This window comes from Phasianus colchicus, chromosome Z (assembly GCF_987193195.1).
Source record: "Phasianus colchicus chromosome Z, bPhaCol1.hap1.1, whole genome shotgun sequence".
NCBI classification, from domain to species: Eukaryota; Metazoa; Chordata; class Aves; order Galliformes; family Phasianidae; genus Phasianus; species Phasianus colchicus.
The window spans coordinates 65,197,724-65,224,157 of record NC_143476.1 but is presented as its reverse complement, the minus strand read 5'-3'; the positions used below and the strand labels follow the sequence as shown (position 1 = coordinate 65,224,157).

Here is a 26,434-nt window from a genome sequence, read left to right as displayed (position 1 = left end):
CTTTGTACAGATGCAAAGTCTAGAAAGTGCACAATGTTTCAGAAGAAAAGTAAGTCACTCTGTGTGGAAAGGATAGGGAAAAAGAAATATCTGTTTGCTTTTACCTTGTTCCGATCTACAAATCACGTATAGTCTCTAAATAAGTACTGATTGTATTACAACACCTAAATCAGCTTATAATTACTTCTTATGTCTGCACCAAGAGCGATCTTTGGGGTAGACAGATGGGTTGGACTTTGAGATAAACATTTTTATTCCAGCAACCAGGTTTACTTCAGGTTCTTCAAGTACACCTGATTATTGGAGACGATAAAGCAAATCTTCAGCAACAGAGATCAATAATGTAATTAAAAGTGAGATAAAAGTGTTATTATTACATGCAATGATAATTGCAACTCAGCAAAGAGCTTTTTAACTAACTATAATAAAAACGAATTAATCTGGAAACCAAAAGATGCAGGCTATACCAACCGGATGAGATGATGCTATGGAAACCAGTAACTCATAGGTTTTAACGTCATTGAATACAACGTGAGCTCTCAACACAAAACTGTGCAAAGAGAAAAATATGATGTTATACTCTTTAGATAACACAAAGGATAATGTGAAATAAGGAAGTTATATCCTATTTCTCCACAGCACTTGCAGCACAAATATATATATAATACATCCTCAAATAGTCTGGCATATAGTCATTTCTTTCCCATTGCAAATGTTGTCACAGCACCATCTCTTATGTTCATATACAGTTGCATATTTAACCTCAACAGAAGTAAAATCTTCTGAATCTTTATGAAGATTACCTTGGTGATACACCACGGCTTGAGATACAATTAGGAAACAGAATCTAACAGTTACTCCTACAGAAAGATTGTGGAATTCAGTATTTGTTAGAATGTGGCAGTAGAAAGTTCATCAGAGTTCCAAATACATTAGCCTACAACATCCTAGCTTCCAAAAGATTGTGCAACCCAGACAATATTTAACTGGAGAGCTTGTCACACAAAGTCAAGATTCCACTGGAAGTTAATGAGACTAGCATGAGCTGGACTAGGATTGCAAGGTATTATAATTCACCTGTTATACATTACTTCTTAGATTTCATTATAGAATCATAGATTGGTTTGTGTTGGAAAGAACTTTTAAGATCATATAGTTCCAACTTCCCTGCTACAGGCGGGGACACCTTTAGACTAGGCTGCTCAAAGCCCCACCCAGCCTGGCCTTAAGCACCTCCAGGAAGGAGGCATTCACAACCTCACTGGGCAACCTGTTCCAGTCTCACCACTCTCACAGTAAAGAATTTCTTCCTACTGTCCAGTCTAAATCTACCCTCATACTGTTGCTACATGCCCTTATACAAAGTCCCTCCCCACCTTTCCTGTAGGCCCCCTTCTGGTACTGGAAGACTGATATATGAGCCTCCTGGAGCTTTCCCTTCTCCAGGCAGAAGAGTCCCATCTCTCACTGCCTGCCCCTGCATGGGAGGTGCTCCAGCCCTCTGATCCTCTTTGTGGCCCTTCTCTGGACCTGCTCCAACAGCTCAATGTCCTTCTTGTGTTGGAGGCCCCACAACTGGATATAGTACTCCAGGTACTCCATGAGAGCAGAGGACCTCCCTCTTTATCATGACTTGCAAAACATACTGCTAGAAATAAAACACAAGGAGCTGTGTTAAAATGTTGTTATTAAAAGTATGTTTTTGACATGAAAACAGACTGATTTCTAAATTCATTGTGTCTCTACACTGACCTTAGCAATAAGTGTCCTGCATTTTATTTCAGACACAGACATATTACTATTAAATTTAGCTTTTAAGGACAATTCTGTCCCTTCAAAAATTGTCACTTTGAAAAAAGAAGTAAATTTAGCTATCTTCTCTATCAGTTTTGAGTGTGCACATGTACATGGGAAAAAATTTCTTCCAAGCTGCATCTATTGTTTGGTTCTGTGTATATGTCAAGACTCTCATCTATTTACTACTGTAAAACTGTGCTCCTGACATCCCAGTCTCAGTATTTACATGAATTGATTACAGCTCAAGATTTTCTTTGAGCAAATAATTGATGAGACCTTTCACATTTTTGCTTACAAAGTATCACCTATACAATTATGCAAGTTTATGTCTTAGAAACGTCTACCTCGCTGAAGGATTTTTTACCATTACTCTTCATCTTAGTAAAAAAACAAAACAAAACCAACAAACATTTCTTTCTTTTACCAGGATTTGGTTAGAGTATCAGATAAGTTAACTCAGGTGTACTTAGTGTATTAAATTAGGTTTCAATTTGAAAATATATACTGGCAACTTCTTTGTCTTGCAAAATAAGTAATTAGGAAGTGCTCTCTTATTATCAACTATAGGTACCAACTAGCAAAGAAAAAAAAGCACTGGATAAAATGTACTTTGTTAGCTGAAGATGTATACCTTTATATTGTACAACCTGAAATATTAGCAGCCCTCCACAGAGGCTGTATAACCTCTCAGTATCAAATGTTTGATTTTTCCCTAATTCTACCTCAAATAAATGAATGTTATAACAATAATCTTATTAATCTAGTAATAAACTGAAATACTCTGTTGGGTTTTGGAATGGACTGCCCAGACCATTGCAGCAGGTAGGCATTTAATTATTTCATTTAAATAATTTCTGTAACGAATATTAGCCTTTAGTGGTATTTAGTTAAATATAGTATTATTTACTATATTGTTTATATATTAAATACGAAAAACAGTAGATGAGAACTAAGATTTCAAATGTTTTAGCTGTATAGCAGATAAACATAACATTGCTATTTAAATGCAGAGTAGCTAATGCTCACAGTCAGTGCTATAGTATTGCAATATGGCAGAAAACCTCTGTGCAAAAAAAACCCAAGAAAGTCAATTTCCCATCAGAAAAATATCCTGAATTTTCTTTAACTTTTTAGCATATTCCTATGATCCCAAAGCTGATAGTGAGTTTCATGAAAACTACAGAGAACAGAGGAGAGACGGCCTCAGCGAAGCCAGTGGCTTACTGCAGCCTCTGAAGGCTGTGTGCCATATGCCATGCTAAGAAGGGAAAGTACTGTACACCCTAACACCTTATACAACAGAACATGATACAGAAATCAAATGATAATGGGGAAGGCATTAATTTCACTTTGTCTTCTGCTTCCCACAAAAAAAGCGACTCCTGTAACCAGACTTCAGGGTTTTTTCACAACAGATCAAATGCAATGAAGTAATAAACTTCTTCCACAGAAACTTCCTCGATGGGTCTAAAGACAGTCAGAGGTGGAAGTACTGATAAAACAGTTCATTTCCACCAATCTCCCTTTTACAAGCATCAAAACCCACATTATGAAATCCTAAGTATCCTAACCAGAGAACAAAAATTTAAAGTATGCAATTTGCTCCAAAAAGATAAAAACTTGACCTTCTTTATGCATATTTTTATGTATTTGGAAATTTAAAATATATCAGATAGATTCAGCTTTATAAAATTTACCTAAAATAGAGCTGCATTATTCAATATAAGGAAATTTGTATTAGTTCTTACTCACTGATAGTTTTGCAGGGTCAAAATGTAATTATGTTACTGACAGACACTGATTACCAATTATTGAGATCTTCCACAGTCAGACCAAGATCTTTTTCCACATGAAAATAAAATCATAAAAGTGCATGCAATGCCCAACTGTAGGAAAAGCTATAAACCAGAGAATGAAGTAAATGAAAATATTGGAGAATTCTTGCAAGTGGTATTCTCATGAACAGTAATTTAGAAAGATAAGAGCTGTTAGTTGCAGTCCTCTAAAAATTCTGATGGTGAAGTACAACTGTCCCAGAATCCAAGAAATATGGTATTGCCAATGTTAGGAATAGGGTTTTTAGTAAATCTACTAGACCTCAAGACTTTGGCTTGTCAGGCATCCTCTGTCTGGATGTATCTATGCTGGCCTAGACCTTTTTCTAACTTAGCTGTAGCATTTATAATCTGGTAAATGCTATGTAACCTATTTCAGTTTTATTTTAGCTTAGTACAATCATGCGGTATAGAAACTATTGTTATACAAGCACTGATGCATTTCTCTAAATAACAGGCAGCAACATAAAATAGCTATTCTCTGAGAATAAACAATCCATGACCATAGAATCAAAATGTAACAAAGAGCACTATGTGTATGTGATGACCGTACTCAATAAGTATTCAGCAAATGTAAAACACATCTGGTAAATTAAGGTGCAAAACAGAAATGGAAACCACAAAAGAATGACTGTTTTTCTGTCAGGAAACATATACAGAATTGTTGCAAAAGTATCTAGTGTAAGTAGAAAAACTCCATCGTTGATCATACTTCTCTAGACATAGAAACCATGACAGTGATAACTTGCTGTTATTCTTTCTCACATGGAAGCCACTGACCTGAGTACGCATAGGGTTAGTGGAATGGTAAACATAACATCAGAGAAAAAGGGATAGATGCTAGCAAGTACTGGAAAGATTCCAGGAACATAACAATTTGAATTGTATTCACAATAACTCTTTTATCAGACAGATAAAGGATTTCAACTAGAGAAACAGTAAATTGTTGGTTTTGCATCAAAGGTGTGTTTGGTCCACATAAGCTATACAAATTGTAGTACCATAAATTAGTGAATAAAGTGAGGAATAAAGGCTAGAGTTTGGATTCAGCAGCATTATCAATTCTTAGACAATCTCAACAACTAAACTCTCTTTGTTATACAAGAATTAGTAGAAAAAATATCTATTTTGAGAATAATCACATTACATACATTATTAAACGCTACAGTTTAAGTAAGAAAAAGTTCATGACTAGATCAGGGGCCTTGCTTGGCTTCTTAATACAGGTGCAACCACAATATTTTTTATCTGTATCTATTCAGACAAACCTGCGCATATTAATGCAACAACAATTCATTTTAGCTTCAAGGTAAAGCGATGTGCTTGACAAGCAAATGTGTTATTAACCATAAACAACTGTAGATAACATCAAATATTCTCAAGTATGTGATAAGCTTCTCAGTACAACCCCTGTAACACTATTATGCCCACAAATACAGTAAAACCAAGTAACGTTAAGTGAAACCCAACAAATTTTCTTCCATTAGAATAAAGAATCAGGTAATTGATTCAGGCATTCTTCCTAAATATTTAAAGTGCATCCTTTGTTGCTACTGTATATGGGTTCATTCTAGTTTACATGTATTTTATTATGTAACAAAAGGAAACTCATCAGACATATTGGAATTTCTATTCCAGTAAAACTGTACACTTAATTAATGTCTTCACTTTAACTATGAATTGCAGATAATGAATTTCATTACTAGAGTAGATTATGCAATATATCCTATGTCTGATTTGAGTTACAATTCAAATTTTGATTTAGCATTGTCATAAAATAAATCAAATATATAATCATAGAAAAACAACCCAAAAGGCAAAGTAGTGATCACTCCTGTCAATCACATCATCTACAAACTTAACTCTGTTTGCTGAAAGTGCAACAGACATTTCAGAGTAGGAGTATGTTGACAAATTGGCTCTAACATAGCTATATGAATTTGTCAGGATCCAAGAAGCTTGTCTTTCACACATCTCAGTATGATGGATAGAAAAAGATGTACTGCAATCTAAACACTTGCCTAAATATTTTTAGCATGAGAGGTTGGCCTCTGTGTTTTCTGTCACAGCAGAACTCAACACAGCCTGTGTCAGCTTTGTTTAGGGATGTGGTAAGCTTTTGGTTCACTTTCAGAAGTTTTAAAATGTCAATCCCACATTGATGCAGTTCTAAACAAACAAATCCAGTGGCAAAACAAGAAAAGGAGAAAAAAATATATATTTTTTTAACCATGTAACTTAGGTAACTAATTTTAAAAACAGCAAATAGAAAACCAATTCTCTGTTCTCTTAAGGAAGCTAGCCAATGGCAACCTAGAACCCGTTCTTTCATAACATCTTGTGCATAAGTTCAGTAACTTCCATTTACAGAAGTAACATTCGCCATTCTTAATCTGAAGTATGGAAGTATAAAGGAAAATGAATTTCACAAGACAGCCTTTAAAAATTCTGAGTAAAAACAAAGATCAGTTTTATTCTCAATGGAAAAAAAATCTCCTGAAAGATTAATGTTCCTAAAAATTTTGAAAAAGAAATTTTATCGATGGTAAATTCTCCTTCTGTATGAGGAGAAGACAATCTGGATTAGGCTAACTTGCTAAGTGATCACTAGCTAAGTGCTATATCCCATTAACTGGTTCTACAGAAACTAACAAATATTTTCAGATACAGAAACACAAAAAAACCATGGATTACTGTAGATTTATCCTAACAGTAACAACTAATATTTGGTTCTCTTTTTATTAAGGACTGTAAGCAGTCATGTAATACCTAACTCAAAGTGCATTTGCTAACAGCCCACATGAGAACTTATGAGTGCGAAGTGACAAGAGAAGTTTGCATGTACTAGTTGCAAATGCAAAGCTACAGACTGTACACACAGAACAACAAATACTGACAACCCCTACGTGCTATATCTGGGAGCAAGCTGGAGACCATGGACTACTTCAAATCCAGAATTGGATATTCTAGAAGTTTGAACTGTTCGTTTAAACAGGAACAACAATGTAGATGATTCATTCTTTATAAAAATCCTTATGAAGGACCATAACTACTTTGTCCTCTGAGGGTTTATGAATTTCAGGGGAAGATGCTTACTGAGGCAATGACATTTAGCATAACATAAAAGGGTCCACCATATAATATTGATAATTAGTTTTCAAGTTACCCTTTGTCATCTAGGAAAGAGGAAATGTTGGCATCAATTCTTTTTCAGAAAACTTTTTCCACATTAAATATTAACTTAATGAAAGCTTGCTAGTGTTGGAAAACATTTATCTTTAATTCATGAAAAACAAATGGTAACACTTTCAGAAACATTACAATCATTACTTAAAAATGATTCACTCATTAAAGAAGTAGAAGGTATGTTATACAAGCAAGTTCCTATTTCTACCTATTTTTGAAGCACTGTTTAGAGAAGAAATGGTTAGCAGCTATATCAGCATCATCAATATAAATGTATAACCTCCTGTATGCAAACAGTATGTTAGGGCTGTTTATCCATTCATAGCTTATACTACTTATTTTTCCCAGCCACCCACTCATCTTGTATTTTTCTTAGATGTGCATTTGAATGGCTTAAGTGGGAGGAGACCTTAAAGATCATCCATTTCCAATTCCCTTGACATGAGCAGGTTTGCTACCCACCAGATGAGGCTGCCCAGGACACATCCAATCTGTCCTTAAACACCTAAAGGGATGGGACATCTATGGCTTCTCTGGGTAACCTGTTCCAATGCCTCACTGTCCACTGAGTGAAAAATTTCCTCCTAACAACTAATCTTTATCTCTCCTCTTTAAAACCATTCCTCCTTGTTCTATCACTGTCACAATGTGTAAAAAGTCAGTCCCCATTCTGATTGTCATCTCTCTTAAGTAGTGGAAGGCAGCAATGAAGCCTCGTCTATGCTAAACAAGTCCAGTTCCTTCAACTTATTTTCCAAGGAGAGGAGCTCCAACCCTCTGATCATCCTCTGGACCACTTCAAACAGCTCCACATCCTTTCTGTGTTGGAGGCCCCAGGCCTGAAAGAAGCACTCCAGATGGGGCAGAACAGAGGGAGACAATGCCCTCCCTCATCCTGCTGGCCTCCCCTCTTTCAGTGCAACCCAGGACAAAGTTAACCTTCTGGGCTTCAAGCAAACACTACTGTCTCATGCTGTCCTGCTTCAAGCCAGGGATGAAACTAGATGACCTCAATGGTCCCACATATTATTCATTCCATGTATCTAAACTTGCATATTGGCGAAAAGAACTTGATGGTGGAAAAGCATGTTTAGATGAAAAGGAAACATACAATAATAGCCAGAAAAGAGGCTTAAGAATCAGCAAAACAAAATAGTATTACCCTCCTTCCTCTGCCTCTCCTATTCCTCTGGAAACAATATTTTATTGTTTTATTAAATAAAGGAATTACATTACTACTTTTGCTAATAAAAAACAGCCATTGCAGGATTTTATATATTTACCACTAGAACTGCAGCCAAGAAGACAGAAAGCCTATGGGAAGAGATTTTTTTTTTTTTTAACAAAGATGGTAATGCTATAATAAAGTTAATAGCAAAACTTACTCCTAGACCTAAAAGGTGCTTCTTCAAACAGCACTATGCTGAATATTTAATTTAAGACGCACTAAAACACAACAATTATATCTTAATAAACTGAATTTAGCTTTCAAATAATGATAATTTTGACTCATTTTTCTTTCCTGCTTAAAATACAGTTGTTGAAAGAATCTCACTGACAATATATATTTAACTTTACATTTTAGTAAGCATTCAAACGTTAATCATTTGCCAACTTACATAGCTCCATTAGTGTAGACTGTGTCACTTCCTTCCACATATTGAACCTGGGTTGGGTAGACATGCTGTACTTGCTGTACAGTTTGCACTTGCTGCACCTGAAAACAAGAACATCATAAAATAGAGATACTATGGTAAAAGGAAGGACCAAAGCCTCAGTGCGTTTCCTGGCTTCTAAACAATATGGGAAGTCACTGTTCTCGTAGTTACTAAAGCTGTGACATAGTAATAATGCAGAAGAATATTGTTTTTACAAAATACTTATATTTAAAGTCTAGTAAAAAGAATCTTAACATTGCAAATGTATGTTCCTGCAGCACACATATTCACTGCTAAAGACAGAACTAACTAAAAAATACAAAAGGATAAAATAAAGCATAATTATGCTTTGCAACAAGGAATTACATTTACTAAAGAGAAAAGTCTCCTTTGTCCACACATATGCTTTTCCTTATTCCATTTAAATCTGAATAATACAAATCTTAATATACAGCATAACGTATAAAAACACACAGTTATGGTGTGCTGCACTAAATTCAGAAATAAAGGTTTAGATCAAAACATTTTAGCATTTGTTTAGTTGGAGTTAAATTACAGTGGTAAAAGGCTTTTTCAAGTAATGTTTTGACTTAAAGGTACGCCAATGAATCAAAAACCTCATTCTGAGTAACTCTTGTTCCAGAATATCGTCAGCTACAACACACTCCAAGGAAAGCTGTTTCTAATGTTAATGAGATAAACAAAAAGAAGTAATAAGATATTATTTTCATCTATATTGCTAAGATAGCATGTCTGCCTTGTTAAAGCATATCACTGGACAATTCCTTTGACTCATATGTTATGTAAAGCAGCTTCAGGTTATTCCTGCCCAGTCTTAATTTTTTGTCTTCTGCTATAGCAGAGATTAAAAAATCCATATTTTACATGAGCTGCTGTTGAGAGAAGCTGGATTTTAGCTCAGGTGCAATCCAGAATCTAAAGAAAGTAAAATGACTTAACGACTTGATAGACCAGCAAACCTTGCAGTAGGAACTGAATAAAGCAAGAGACAGTGCGCACATTTATGCAATAGATTTAGTGTAAACTAAATGACTGCTGTTTTGTTCAGATGTTTTGCTAGGAAGCATCTTCTTCATGATCCAGTTGCTCCTGAGAATTGCAATCATCAGACGTATTTGAGTCTCTTGAGCACTTGATGGATCATCTCCCAGAGCTCATTAAGAATATCTTCATTTTAATACCTTAACTCCAAAATAATCTAAAGAGTTTTAAAATAATCATAAATTTCATAGCCTATTACAATATTGACTCAGATTGTGAAAAGAAAATCTAGATTTTCACAGGAAGTTTTTCTTAGTTCAGTATTAAAATCCAAATTCAGAAAATTAACAGTGTTTTGAAAACAGCTTTACCAGCATGATAGAAACGCTGACACACTGTATGATGGTTAAACTATCTATTATAGCTTTCTGATTTTTCACCTAAATCATTATATAATTGGCATATAAACCTGAAATACAAATTCTCCACTTCAAAAAGAAGGCTTTAAGAATATTTCTAAATATTAAGGTAAAATGTTTATGTGCTTCACTGTGAAACATATGTACCACAGATCACAGTGGTTTCAAAGCCTAACTCTAAAAGTATCTCTTCTTTTTGGGTGATTCTAGTTCTACAATGACCTGTAATTAATGGAAGAGTAATCAGAGCACTGAACTGATCTTCCTAACCCATATATGGAGAAAATATCTTTAAGCAGGCTTTGCACTTAGAACCAGTAATTTGTCATCTGTTATGTAATGGATTTGTTCCATTTTCTGTCCAGTAGTAAAGCTGGAGAAACGTGAAATTATGCCATTATTAAAATGTTTCCATTCAATCTCTCCCCAGAAGCACTTCACTCCCTGCTCATATGCACTGAAAGTGGCTTACTCCCTATGAAAAAAACAACAGAACACTATTGTGTTTTACTAATAAATGGAATTTATTTCCTCCCCACAACCTGCATACTTCCTGTCAGCAAATGCAGGTCATTCTGTACAAGCTATTATATTCTTGTAATGCAAGCTTGGATGCAAGCTTCTACCATTTCAAAAACTTTGGATACAGAACTGTACAAGACCATTAACATAGTAAAGAGAGTATACTGCAAGGAGGAAACATTAAAATATATAGAAGGTTTTGAAGCTTAGCATCTGTTAGGTCATCAATATCTGCTAAGAATCTGAAAGTTGTCAAAACTTGTTTAATTTCTGATTTGGAGAAAAAAGAACAATCCAACTATTCAAATAATTATAGAGGAAAATATTTTATTTTATTTTTTTTTTAATTGAATGATTACAAACTTTCACTGATTTTTACATACACTACCTGTTAGCCTGATATGCAAAAGCTAACATTATTAGTATTACCTGCCTAGACCAATAAAATAAATTTTTTTAAGTCAGTATTTCAGAATGGTTGAAGTACATCTTACCTTCCTTTGTAGATCTAATTACTTTTTTTTTCCTTTTTTTTTTTTTTTGCTTCAGTTTCTATGAAATTCATACTGCTCAAGCTAATTGACTCTGATGCCAAAGGAAGCTTTAGTGACCACATTGTTTTTCAGAGTATATATACCTATGACTTTCTCTACCTTAAGGTTTTAAAATATTTTTCCTGACAAGGAACGACAAGTAAGTCGTCTTTAGAATGAATTTGCATATGGAAGTTCTATGGAGCTGAAAATCATTGTTATACAATAAATTAAATTCCATTTTTATTTCCTATTTTACTTCATTTTGGGAAAAATGTTTCCATGAAAGTTAAATTAATTTAACTGCCTTTGGATTATTATTTTTTCTTTCATATTTGGGAAGGGAAGAAATCAAGTGCATACATATATATTTATATATATACATATGCATATATTCTCCATAGGTATAAAAGTATTTTAGAAGAATTGACCTAGGGGGAAACAAAACTCCACAGGAAAAAAACCATCATCGTTTATATATAAACTGTGAAAAAGGAAAAAAAAAAAGTTATTCTATTTATCATTTTTCTTGCACGTTTTATTAAGTGCAGAAAACAAGAATGACAGAGCGATTCAAAACACAATGAAATAGTTATGAAATATTTATTATTAAGTATCAATATGTAACTTTAATAATTGTATGTTCTTGGGGTGGACAGGTGATCTATTCATGGCAATTGATGTTACTGTCCAGCTAGAGAAGAGAATATTAACTAGCTGGCATAGGAAATAATGGTTAAACAGCAGACCAAAATAAGGTCAAACAGCAGACCTTTCATTCCTCTTGCTTCAGTGATTCTAGCCTGAAATAACTGGAATGGGATCAGAAGTAAGCAGTTGAAATGGTCCAAGAGAACAAAAGAAAAATGAAAACTTATTTCAATATGCATGTGTAATTATAATCACTAGTTGAAGAAAAATAAATTATATTCTTAACTATGAATTCTGAAAGGAATAAATGAGTGACTATGTTATATCTACGAGAATTTGTCAACAGATGAAAGTGAATAAAAGCATAATGAAATGCAGAAAATACTTTTAAGAGTAAAGGAAATTCAAAAGAGAATTTTGATAAAGTGCAGATGTTCAAAGCACTAGTAAACAAAGAATTGAAAATCAGAGTGAAATATATGAAGAATTTTAAACTCATTTTAAAGAGAGCATATTCACAGTGCCTGTGCAAATACGTACATATGCATTATTTTCTATCCTTAGCTAAAATAATTTTTGTACTCTCATTAGTCTGGAATTCTTTTGGCAAACAAAATATAAATAGCATAAGCTGTAATATTCTAAGCACATTCATATGTATGTAATGCTTAATGTGAGCCTGTGATTATGTTTCTCTTATGCTGAGCATGATTTTGCTTTAAGACTAATTTTGATTAGCAGAAGTCTACATCTCCAGTTTAATGAAACAATTACTTCATGAGGTGATGGCCACAGTGAATGTTTTCTACAATAACTGCTTTGTTCAACTTTAGATGCATTGATATACTTTTACAAAACTGATTATATGATTATGTTTGTTTTATTTCTCCAATCCTTCTACTTTTCATGGCATAAAATACAAAGTGCAGTTAATTTTTAATCTTTAGAAGTTTGCTGCTCTGTGCTAAAGTGCGTGTTGAAAAAGCACTGATATGTTAATGAAAAATCCCCATATTTGAGGAAGCAACCTGAGAAAATTCCTCCAACTATTAAGACAATTTAATTACACTCTCAACAGTTTGGTCTTCTCTTGATGCTGTTTGCTTGCATATATATACATTTTTGTCCTGGCACCAATCTCCTCCATCATACTTCAACAGTGACTGTTGCTGTGCTGCACAAAACCAACCACCACCACTGCAGTATTGAGTAAAATGTAATCTGAGATTTTCAGTAACTGAATTTTTATTTTTTTCTGTTTTGGAGTTCCATAGTAGGGTTTTATGAGATCCATATTTGTACTAGCTGTGTGAAAATTTGTTTTAGCTGAAAATATCAGGAGGTACTCTTTTGCTCAAAAGACACAAGGCTTCAATACAGCTGCAGAGGGGAAATGCTCTTATTCCATCCTTATGCACTTGCCCCTTATTCTGGGCCAAAATTTTATATCTGCAAAAAATACACAGATCTATACATCATTATTTGAAGAGCGGTGTCCTCAGGAGTCAGTACCAATGCCCTTCAATACCTTCATCAATGACATTGACAGGGGGATTGAGTGCACCTTCAGCAAGTTTGCAGATAACACCAAACTATGTGATGTGGTTGACATGTCTGTGGGATGGGATGCCATCCAGACCTAGACAGGCTTGAGCAGTGGTCCAGGTGAAGCTCATGAGGTTCAAAAAAGTGCAAGTTGCTGCAACCTAGCAGCTAGGTTGCAGCAACTCCCACTATCAGTACGAGCTGGGGGATGTAAGGATGAACCACAGCCCCACCAAAAAGGGCCTGGGAGCACAGGTGGATGGCAAGCTGGACACTAGCCAGCAATGTGCCCACCCAGCCCAGAAAGCCAAATGTATCCTGAGCTGCCCTAAAAGAAGCATGGCCAGCAGGGCAAGGGTGGTGATTCTGCACCTCTACTCTGCGCTGGTGAGATCACACCTGGAGATCTGCATCCAGGTGTGGAATTATCAGTCCATGAGAGACAAAGACCTGTTGGAACACTCCCAGAAGAGAGCCACAAAAATGATTGAAGGGATGGAACCCCTCCACTATGAGGACAGACTGAGAGAGCTGGGGCTGATCAGTCTGGAGAAGGCTCCAGGTAGACTTGGTAATAGCCTTTTAGTATCACAGGGAGCAACAAGTAAGAAGAGAACAGACTCTTTTGCAGGGTCTTTTGTGATAAGACAAATGGAAATGGTTTCAAACTGAAAAAGGGGAGACTTAGGTTGGATAAAAGAAAACAGTTTTTTATGATACAAGGTGTGAGGTATTGGATCAGGTTGCCCAGAGAGAAGGTGGGTGTCCAGCCCTTGGACTTGACTCAAGTCAGGCTGGACAGGGCTTTGAGCAACCTGATCTAGCTGTAGGTGCCCCTGTTCATTGGAAAGGAATTGTACTAGATGATCTTTTAGGATCCCATCCAACTCAAATAATTCTATGATTCTATGGTTCTATGATATCTTCTGAGCATTGAAAAGAACACACTGATACCATGACAGTAACTTGAAATTCAAGATTTGTACATGACGTTTAAACATGCTACATTAGTGAGAATACAAACATTAAAAAGAAAGACTTCACTAGGAAAAAAACAAAATATTAGGTAAGCCTTTAATATTAATTAAAAAACAACAACAACAACAAAAAAACAATCCTAAAATGGCCTTATTCACTAAAGACTTAAATAAAAATACAAGTGAAAATACAGAAGTTTCAGAAACCACTACACTGTTGTAGATAGACAAGCGCCCATTACAATATCTAGAACACAGTAAAATTCCAAAAATGACCTACTGTTTTAGTAAATAATATTCATATAATCTGAATATGAATATTCATACACATATATTGTGGATACAGCTAACTATATTATTATGAAGTATGTCTTATATAAGCCATAGGAAAAAAAAAAAAAAGTATACCTTATATGTTATTCACCTAAAACCTTCCATTGCATTCTCAGCATTTGTAACTGAACATGTAGAAATATTGAAACCTCTGTCTCTCATCAGAATGATGATTTTTGAAACCAACATTTTTCCTCCTTACTTTCTTTAGGCAAATTGGCTTGCTCTTAATAAATATACATAAAGCCAAATATTAATTTTTGGCAAATGCAACTCACACATAGAGAATTCTCCAGCATAGATCATATCTACAATTTCTCCAACAAAATGATTGTTTCAGTGTTTGATATTCCTTTTTTTTTTTTTTTTTTTTAACCCTGTAACTTCACATTTTCCAATGGCACACAATGTTCACATTTTCACTCTTCCTTTTACCCTCACCATACATACCTTTTAGATTATGGATTAACTGAGAAAACATCAGCAATTTTATTTCCTTTCTCTCTAAACAGATATCTCTCAAATGCCATGTTTTGATTATTGCAAAACAGTTTGCATTGACTGTTTCACATACTCATTTATTCTTTGATCCCTGCAATATTCTGCAAGATACTTTCTTGACTCAGAAAATCCTTTTCTTTTTAGAAACATTATGATTCTTACTGTTAGACTTAGAGACATCTAAAAAATATAATCTAACATAAACACAAACAATGCAAAATACCAGTGGAATATGGAATTAAAAGAGAATTCTCTGAAACAGTAGTACTAAATGAAGGAGATGTAGCAACTGACAGTTTTACAGACGTGCATACTGCAATAAAAATAAATCTAAGGCCTAATCAAGCAAGGAAAAAAAACCTCCTCTATTCCTTCACTTCTATGTTTTGACATGAGTATTACACTGATAAATTGGAATAACATCCAATAGAGACTAGATGATATAGCTAAATGCATATTATGTGGGAAAAATATAGAGCCAAATATATTCTACAAATTTTCTGAAAAGTAGTAATTTTGCACAAGCAGGGTTTATAAACATCAAAGCCAAACTCATTCCTTATCTGATAATAGAGAAATGCTCAGAAGATCCTGTCTTTAGAGCTCAATCAATACAATGATTAGAACTAAGGGGTGTCCTCTGTGTCACTAATGGGTTACTGACCTTCCATCACATTGATCAGACCTATGAATGGATCAAATTCAATATGTGAATTAGACTACCATAAATGTAACATATTTGATTAAATGGGCAAGTCTGTATCACTCTATAGCCATCTCTTATCTGAAAAGCTGAAATACAGAAGTAACAAACAGCAAATCACATACATTACATTCAGCAAAGATCTGTTATAATACAAGAACATAAAAATATGACGGATTAAATAGATCATATTTCATAAGGAAAAAATGTCCAACAGAGCTTAAAAAATAACTAGCCTGACAAAATCTCCTGCAAAGGTTACTGAGTTCAAGCATCCAGAAAGCATCAGATAAAGACTAACATACTATTAAAAAGTCCTTATTTGAATCACAGTTTATATTAAGAGAATAGTATTTTAGAACTGTACTTGATAAAATGTTGAAAAATCAATTTAGAGAACAGATTACAATATTTAATAAATTACTTCCTGTTTCAACATTAGTGATTCTGAAATTGTCAAGTCAACTTTTGATGAAAACCAACACCAGATATCACTCAGATTACCAGTCACATAGACAGCTAATTTCTGTGTAATAAGGAAAAATCTTGTAGAACAGTCATGGCTTTCATATTTAGTCCCTATTTTCAAACTTCCAATTTTCCTTTTTCCTTCCCATTTTCATCAAGCTTGTGGGCACTGTATAAATGAGTGACCACTTCATATAAGAGAGACATGAACTATGCTGGCTGTTACACAGGTCCTCCTTTTCTGGCATATGCACATAATGAATTACATATTGCCTTATCACAAATACTTTCATGACAATGTGTAAAGTTCTGCAGTGAATCAAGCCTAGAGATGCATTTTTTACATTTATATTGCACTTGCTTGGAACTGCAAATTAAAGAAGAAATCATATAAGCAGCAGTATCATAAATACATTATATAAAGGCATAAGTGTAAATATTCAGTAATATAAATTTAATTTCTATGAGTTATTCCATAAAGTATACAATAAGCTACTGCCATAATCACATGGAGTATTACTGGTGCTTGCTGGATGCCTTAGCATAAAGAACAGATTCTGAAAACAGCTTGCCTTCCTAGGTAGCTATTTTAATTCCAGCAAAACAAAATCATTAAAGCGGAGCAAAACAGTTCATTTAGCAGCCTGCTACAATATCATGTTCTTCACTACACTGTGAAGAACTACCTCTCCTAATTTTTTTTTAATCTTCCCAAGGCTCATAGCCACCTACCTGTTGCTGAACTGGTACTTGCTGTACTACCTGCGTGGGCACTGCTGCCTGGCCAGCCACAGATGTCTGTAAAGTCACAGTTGAACCTGTATCCGACCCAGCTTCAGATGTCTGCATCGTGGTCTCTGAGTAAAATTAAGAAGCAAAATTAAAAGATTAGTGCATCTATTTATTTTATTATTTTGGCACTTACTATAGCACACCAATCTGGGGGTTTTGTTACCCTATTTGGATCATAAAATCAGCTAGTATCAACCTTGGTGTTAGCTACAAGGCTTTTCCCATACTAGCATAGTGCAATTTTTTTTTTTTAATCTTAGTATCATATTACTTACATTCAAAGTGTCTTTTATTTACATACGTAGAAACATCTCACTTAGATATCTAAGTTTTGTCACTTTGGGGACAACTAAGCAGTAAGCAAAGTCTTCTCTAGACTTGTAGATAACTGGCCAATATTCAATTCTTTTCTGTCTTCCTAAATTACATTAAAAAATCTATATGAAATTCAAAGCTAAACCAGGAAACTACAGAGTGAAGGGATATAATCTGGAAAGACTCTAAAAAGCATGTAATGAGTCATAGTGAAAAAGAACTCAAATAACCGTCAGTAGAAAGTATTAAATCAATCACTGTAGTTCTAACTATGAGAAGAAGGAACTCATTGCCAATAAAACCATACAGAAGTAGATAAGTAGTAGAAAAGCAGCAAGAATTTGACAGTGACATTTTAAAAGGAACAACTGGAATCTGGATTCAACACAAAAAAGGTAAGAGAGCCAAAGAAAATGCCTTACAAAGAAAACATTATCAAAAAGACAACTGAGGAAGACTTTTGCTCTACAGGGAATATACAGGGAACTACGGGATTCCTCAATTTTGTGTAGCAGAAATAGCAATACAATGGACTGGAAGGCAAATCAACATTAAATGAAAATCAGAAAGGAGATTAAAAAAAAATAATAACTGCAGGGGGTTATTAATCAGTATAAATAAGAACCAGATGAGGCAGTTACTTCATTACCTGATACTTTCAAAACAGAAGCCTGTGTACTTCTGTGAAGGATTACAGTGAACACAGTAATAGTCTCTAATCTAAATGCTATCCAAAAATCTGACTTGTCTTAATCCCTATTCATCTATATTAGTACCAGCATATTTTGTCAAGCTAAGGACCAGTATCACTAAAGATTAGTAGTATTATAATTCACACTAAAATAAATTCCTGTGATAAGTCTGCAAATATTTAGAATACCATTATGTGGTTTTTTTTAGCTTAACTGTATAGATACAGATAAGTAGCAGGGAAGAAAGTATCATTTAATCTCCTCCAAACAAAGAACCCCCTCCAAAAAAAAAAAAAAAAGAAGAAGACCTACAATATTTTCTGAAACAAAACCATTACTGAAAATGTAATGACTCACAGGCATACTAATTCATAGGAGGAAGAACTTGTTATTGCACAACTAAACCTAGAAAGCTCATTAGAAAATTCAATATTCTCCTTGCTTGACTACTGAACCAGCTGCAGTAACAGACCTTCCTTTCAAGGCTGTGTTCCAAAGTAGTTTAACCTGATTTAAAGCCAGGCTTCTGCAGTCCCTTCTCCTGACTGTGCATGCAAGTTAATTTGTGCAGGAAATAGGCATATAAATTTGGCATGGATAAGGGACAAGTTGAGGTAGAACCTTGCCAGCTGGGAACAACATTGGCTTAAACTTTGTGGATCCATGCCTATAGTACATGAGAGATTGAACTGCTTTTGAAATATTCCAACTGAAAACTAATGATCAAACTTCTCTTAAGCAAATCAAAAAGCTCTCAAAGTTATTATGATGTCTGACCTCTATACTTCTTTATAGCACACCTGGCAAATGTTAAAATGCAGAAAGAAACCAGACTTCACAGATGACTACTGAAATGCTAAAAATCCTAATTAAATAAGGGCTTAAAATTCTGATTAAAAATGAGTGTCCTCAGGATAAATGTATTTACTGTGAAAGAGCAAATTCCATTCCTTTTTTGTGTGTGTTTATAGAAAATGCAAGATAAAATTCAAAATAAAATTATTTAATTTGAAGAACAACATCACAATTCACATATCAGTTTATTTTAACTGAACAATATTAACAAGAACAGTCAACTTCCAGAAATACAGACCAGGAGGAAAATTCTGTTTTCCAATGCAATCATTTTTGAAAGTGAGTTGTATGTGCACAGAATTAAACTTCTCCACATTGTAAATAAACTGATTTAGAGAGTTAGAAAACTACTTTTTGCAAATAAAGACAAAAAGGAAATTTATGTTTTATATAAATATGCTTACAATTATCTATGACACTGATCATCATATCTTTTGAATAGAGTCACAGCACAGCACAATGCGATAGTGAGTGTTTTCGGGGGTTACCAAAACATAAAAATTGTCGTAACAACAACAACATTCCCAATTGAATGAGTATTTTAGCTTTAACATTTTACTTAATTTTTACTTAGACAATGTAACCATTTTCTAAATTGAACAATTCAAGTTTTTCTCAGTTCTTGCGCAGCATCAAGCCACTGCAAATAAGAAAAAATAAACTAGGTAAGAAGTTTGAAATTTTTAAAAGAAGAAACGCAATGAAACTGGCTGTTACAGGAAACCATGAACTTCAATTTGCATTTAATACCGTTGCAGATGATCTTTCAAATACTAAAGCCAAAGATTTTTGTAAAGAAATATTCTTACTAGTTAGAAAGCAAAGTTGACTATTAGCAAAAACTTTTTTTTTTTTTAATTGAAATTATTTAGAAGAAAAGTACTATTTTGCCTCTCCATTAGGAAGAAAAAGTGAACAATCGAAAAGAAATAAAATGCATTATTTCCTAACATCCTTTAGCTTTACTTGTAATTACATGCTGTTTTCCCAGTTACAGTGTACAAACATGTCAATCACTGGAAGGAAGGAAGAGTGCTAACTATAGCTAGATATCATTATTACTGGTAAGAATCTGTTCCAAATTGCCACATCTACGTTAATTACCTCACCACATCTCAGACACAGTACTTGATCACTACAACTGTAATTCAAGATGCTTGAAATATTAGGTTGGAGTTCTTCAATCTAAGAGTGAATATCATACATTCCTGTCTTTGCAGCACTTGTCAGGGAGAGTGTCTAGTTGAGATTAGTGTAGAAAAAGATAACAGCTTTGTGACAAGAACAGAGGATACCCAGATTGTAAGTCAGTCATCAGTTACTGTGGAGAAGAGTGAAATGGGCAGACCACAAGTGCCAGTGCCAGATGACAATCTGTTGTCAGGCACTGAAGGATGCTGAACAGGAGTAGTAAAGAATCAGGTACTTCGAATCCAGTCCTATAAGTGGCAGTGGCCACAGTAATAATACATAAGATATTAAAGGGACACGTGAGAGTAAATCCAGAGCTTTGTGGGAGAGAACTCTAACAGAGAACTAAAAGACACCTTTGGGAATCCCTTGGCCTGTCCTCGGACAACCCACAGTACAGCCAGCACTGCTACACTGACCTGACAAACTTCAGATTTTGTCATCTCATCAATCTGTACTTGGTACTGGTAAGGGTGCACCGCAAGTATGTGTTCAGTTTTGAAAACAGAAGTACAAGAAAGACATTGAGGTCCTGGAGCATATCCAAAGAAGGGCAGTGAAGCTGGCTAAGGGTCTGGAGCACAAGTCTTATTAGGAGCAGCTGAGAGAACTGGCATTGTTTAGTCTAGGGAAGACGCTCAGGGGAGACCTTACAACTACCTGAAAGAAGGTAGTACTGAGATGGGGGTTGGCCTCTTCTTCCACCTAACTAGCCATAGGAGAAGGGGTAATGGCCTCAAGCTGTGCCAAGGGCAGTAATCATAGTGCAGTGTTGACTGAGTTCATTTAATCTTCATGCTGCCAGTTTGGTGCCAGCTACGCATTTAAGCATTAAGCCCATACAGTGTGATGTGCTGCTCTACCTCAGTCACAGTACACTTCTATTGGGGGATGAAAAGGTGTGAAAGACAATTGTTTTTCTTTTCTGTCTCATAGCTTGCCTTGTGAGGCTCTTCTGGTGATAAGAGTCTGACAACTTTGAATTATCTAGGGGGGTGAGTGATGGGTGTCACCGTGCCACAGTACCTCTGATTATGATTGTAAAGACAAGCAGAAGTGGGACAAGCAGTCTTTTTCAGGGGTGCGGCTTGAAGGATCTGACTAGTGCAAAAGGTGATAATGCTTGTGCATGGCAATGAAGGCACCACTCCCTGCTGGCTTATCTATTCGGCCAGGTATGTCACACTAACAGAGAATAAAGTAGAAGAAGAAACAACTGAGAAATGGGGGATAAAAGGCTCTCACAAAACTAAAGACTTTGGAGAAGATCTCCCAACGAGGGGAGAAACCTGTTCAGAAGAGATCCACCAGGGCCTGCCTGCTACAAAGCTTCCTGGCTCTCTTCCATCCCCTGCAGTGACTGGATGAGTTCCTGAGATTCACAAACTACTACAAACCATGCTGGACCCACGGTGGTGACTATCTTATCTCTCTCTTGATCTCTACAAAAGCTCCCTCGCTCTTATCTCCTTTCTATCGCCCATCTTCCCTTCCACATATCCTTAAGCAATTAGGATTTGTTATAAACAGGTCGGGCTAACATTTGACCTGTTGTGTCTTAATCTCGCTGTTGGGTATACATATATTAAAAGAACCTCCTCTCTCTCCTATAAATTGGAGTGAGACAAAAAGATTGAGCACAGCCCCACCAAAAAGCAATGTGCCCACCCAGCCCAGAAAGCCAAATGTATCCTGAGCTGCACTAAAAGAAGCGTGGCCAGCAGGGCAAGGGTGGTGATTCTGCACCTCTACTCTGTGCTGGTGAGATCACACCTGGAGATCTGCATCCAGGTGTGGAATTATCAGTCCATGAGAGACAAAGACCTGTTGGAACACTCCCAGAAGAGAGCCACAAAAATGATTGAAGGGATGGAACCCCTCCCCTGTGAGGACAGGCTGAGAGAGCTGGGGCTGATCAGTCTGGAGAAGACTCTGGGGAGACCTGATAAGGGCCTTTCAATATCTAAAGGGAAGCTACAGGAAAGAAGAGGACAGACTTTCGCAGGGTCTGTTGTGATAGGACAAGGAGAAGTGGTTTCAAACCTTAGAAAGGGGAGATTTCATTTGAGTAGAATTTTCCGGAAAAAGTCTCCTACTGTGAGGGGGTGAGGCATCGCAACAGATTGCCTGGGGATGTGGTGGGAGCCCTGTCCTTGGAGACATTCAAAGCCAGGCTGGACAAGACTCTAAGCAACCTGATCTAGCTGTAGGTGTCCCTGTTCACTGGGGGGGATTTGGACAACGTGACCTTTAAGGATCCTTTCCAACTCAAATAATTCTGTGATTCTATGACTAATAATCTAATAGGTTAATTGGTAGATTTATCAGAAGGTAGGTCAGGATGGCTACTGCATGGCTGGGGAATATAAACTTTGCTGTCAGTTTTTCTTAAGCAGAAATATACCTAATGACTTAATATTCATTTATTGAAACATATTTTTTTCATCTTTCTGCTCTAAGCCTTTATCCTAAATTCAATTCTTCACTATGGCATATTCTACCTCACAGACTTACTCTTGCAGATACCACACAGAAAGTATGGAAGTAAACTTTTATTGTCTTCCTATTCACTATTAGTTTTTCTAACATTACTTTCCTGAGTCAACCAACATATTTGTTTTACATTGCATCAGTGTTCCTTGAACACATTTTGATTATCTAGATTATGTCTGTGCATTTCTCACCTCTGCTACATATAAGCAACAGTACTGTATATTTCATCAGAAAAGATACCATCCTAGCCTAATGGCAGTCAGGTGTATCACAAGTAACAGATGCTTGTTTGATAAAGATTCTTTTCATTCTGGCTAATTAAGGAGTTGGGCACACACACCTGTTAATGATTTTGCTTTGTATAGCTAGAGCCTGCTGTATCACATGTATGGAAGATACAAAGGGCACATTTTGAAAGAAAGCTAATTAACCCCTTGAAGTGGGAAAAATATATTGCCCAAGCCCAGCTGCTGAATGTGATGAGATTAGTAGTTCTTCAGTCTAGCAGACAGAACACAAGCAAAGCTCTTTAAAGCAAAGCTCTACTGTAAATTTTCACATTGTCTGTTAAGTTCCCTAGCAATTTCTTTATACACTCAGATTCAGTGGGATCTTCTGTTTTCTAGACTTGAAGTATCTAGACTAAATGGTTCAGGAGTCTAACTCTTACCAATTACTAATCAAACAAGATTGTTAAAATGTGTCATATTAATGATTACTGTTTATTTTGCTGCTGGACTATTTTATGCTGAACTGATGTACTTTTTTTAACTGCTGGAGTTTTCAAAAGTTTTGATCAGCTACATATGCTTTATTGTCTACACAAAATAATGCAGCAAGGCAGAAAATAGAAATGTGCTATTTACTTTTAAGTGTGGTAGGAAATTTCTTTTTTCTTCTTTTGAAGGCTAAATTAATTGAACCAGAAGATAAAGTGAATTAGACTAGTAATAACACCCAGTAATAATATGCTTCTAATGGTCAGAATAAAAAGCTAATATTCACATCTTAAGAATTTATAACGATGAGTCATCAGTACACTTATGAAGAATTTCTGGCTATATAGTGTGTTTTCACATCACAGCAAAGGAAAGCTTCTCAGAACATCAACTTTCGACAAGTAATCCAGAACACTTGTTTCTTAAACAATAGTATATGTTGAAACAAGTATTAATAATATCCTAGAGTTTCAGGTAAGCATTCCTTTTTAATATTTGTGTAAATAAATATTTTATGAATAACAGTGTTCAAACGAGATGCTGAATGAATACAAGGAGCCAACTGTAGCTATTAGCAGTAAAGAAGGAAGTTTATACATGCCATTCACAGTGACAAAGGGTAATATTATAAGTACTTGAGGAATATTAACATATTTCCATGTTTTAATACCAGTTTCTTACTATACACAGATTGCTTGCTTGCCTTAAGATTCTTACACCAAAGCAAGTGGATGAACACTGCTGTTATAAGGATGGGTTGCTAAATATTTCAGTTAACAACATGCATTTCATTAATTTTTTAATCTTTTTAAGGATCTATGGGATGAGCAGTGGTTAACTGAGTGGCACAGAATAAAGTATATAAAGTGATACTGTGTGTTCACATATAATATACATTAGCATAATGCTACAATAGCAGAGTAATAGCAAGAGGAAGCACAGATATACACAGGCTGGAAAGGACCAATGGAAGTGGTTACTGTTGCCAACTCCACCAAAAACACAGTAATAAAAATCACAAACAATGTCAGGACAATCATATTATTAAGAATCTAAGAGAAATACCTCTCAAAGATTGTCATAATGAAATTCCATATTTCCAGAAAATCACAGAGAACAAGCACATTGACACTCAAGCCGAATAAATGTCATAATTCTTTCATTTTCATCTACCTACTAATTTTGTCTGCAGACACCTCAAAATTGCATTTGCCCTTGGTAGGCAATATATCAATATCAATACACATGAACAACAAGATTACCTTCACAAATAGTCAAACAAAAAAAAACTCTTGAAGAGGTGTTCTACTGAAATGATATTAGCAAGTACAACAGTTACAGAAAACAAATCTAGCAACTCATCAATTACTTCAATTCTATTACCAGACACTAATTTTTCAACCAGAGATTCTGTAAGTGGAAAAGCCCAGGTGATGTTCTCCATGATCCTGCCAACAATGTAAAAAAGTGTTAGGAGTTGGGTGCTGATACCATGTGTCAACAGTTGTAGAACTGGTACTGACAACAGGACATTGGGTTCTATGACAACTGGAATCATTGGATCATTGTCTGCTTACTAGAGATAGCATCCATTTCATTAAGTGAGGCAAAAACTATCTTTGCTATCAGGAGAGCTCACTTTATGATGAGGGATTTAAACCAGGAACAGCTGGGCTGTGGGGCCAGAGTTACCAGCACCCCAGAACAAAGGGCCTGGGGTGAGATGAATGAAAGGCAATATGTAATCTACAAAACAGGGCTTAAGTGGTGCAACCTCAAGTATTTACATGTAAACAAGAAAGTCCTACAAGTCACCAGTATGTATAAACCACCTACACCCCTTCTGGACTGGGCTGCTTCTCTGAAGTGCTTGTACACAAAGGCACAGAGCATGAGAAACAATGAAAAGAAGTTAGACATCTGTGTGCATTTCCAGGGCTGTCATCAGTATTGCAAAGTATACAGAATTCTTATAGTGCTTATAGCACTATATAGTGCTTCTTTTTCAGTTCTTCTTGCATTTCTCACAGGACATAGTCTACTGCTTTAGTTAAAAAATTGCTATTGGATTTTTTTATTAACATTAATAGCTCCTGAAAAAAGTGCTGAAAACAAAAACTGGTAATTCTAGGTTAAGTACCTCTATGCAGCATGATTGCTTTAGCATCAGATAGAATTTCTAGCTTGATCCAAGATCTTGTTCTGATGCACCAATGATATTGTCAAATTAATTATAAAGTCTATCACTACTTCTTCATACTTTCGAAAATGCTTAACAAAATGTATGTTGGAGAGTGAACAAAACCTAATACTTCAAGCAGTGGTAACCACAACTCAAGGCACTTCGCCTAGCAGCTAGTGCTTTCTGAGGAAGAGCGTAAGTGCAGTGCAATACCTGAAAAAAAAAAAAAATCTCAATTGTGCATTGCAAATATGGTACTGAAAGTAAATTCAGATTTAGCTTCCAAGGTCAGTTCTGTTATTTTTTCTAATGAGATACTGTATTGCAGTTCCTTTGTCTGAAGTGTGAGTGTGAAAACCGACATTAACAAAAGGGAGGAAAACAACATATAAAAATAGAGCTGTTTGTTTTCACAGAATAATAGAATCATTAGGGATGGAAAAGATCACCAAAATCATCTAGTCCAACTGTTAACCCATCACCACCATGCTCAATAAACCATGTCCATCAGAGCTACATCTCCATGATTCTTGAACCTTCAGGGACAATGATTCCACCAGTTCCCTGGGCAGCCTGTTACAATGCACCACCACTTTTTCTGAGAAGTAATGTTTCCTAATATCAATCTGAACTGCCCCTGTCTCAACTTGAGGCCATTACCCCTTCTCCTGTGGCTAGTTAGGTGGAAGAAGAGGCCAACCCCCATCTCAGTACTACCTTCTTTCAGATAGTTGTACATGGCAGTAAGGTCTCCCCTGAGCTTCCTCTTCTCTAGACTAAACAATGCCAGTTCTCTCAGCTGCTCCTAATAAGACTTGTGCTCCAGACCCTTTACCAGCTTCACTGCCCCAGTGTCTTTCTTGTACTTCTGTTTTCAAAACTGAACACATTCTTGAGGTGCAGCCTCACCAGTGCCAAGTTCAGAGGGACAATCACCCTTGGTCTTGTTGGATACTCCATTTTCGATGCAAGCCAGAATCTTGCTGGCCTTCTGGGACTCCTGGACACACTGCTGGCTCATGTTCAGACTGGTGACAGCTAAAACCCCCAGATCCTTTTTCTCCA

At 35.7% G+C, this 26,434-nt stretch overlaps 1 protein-coding gene across 5 annotated transcripts in view; it reads right to left on the bottom strand.

Moving 5' to 3' along the window:
- The window catches only part of RFX3 (regulatory factor X3), a 124,243-nt gene that overhangs the window by 38,685 nt on the left and 59,124 nt on the right, over positions 1-26,434 (bottom strand). For all 5 annotated transcript variants that reach the window (XM_031610464.2, XM_031610463.2, XM_090132232.1 and 2 more), the window contains exons 2-3: positions 16,863-16,987; positions 8,438-8,535 (exon numbers count right to left, since the gene is read on the bottom strand). In XM_031610464.2, coding sequence (XP_031466324.1) covers positions 8,438-8,535; positions 16,863-16,979 — 215 coding nt within the window. In that variant the 5' untranslated portion in view covers positions 16,980-16,987. The remainder of the gene's footprint in view (positions 1-8,437; positions 8,536-16,862; positions 16,988-26,434) is intronic.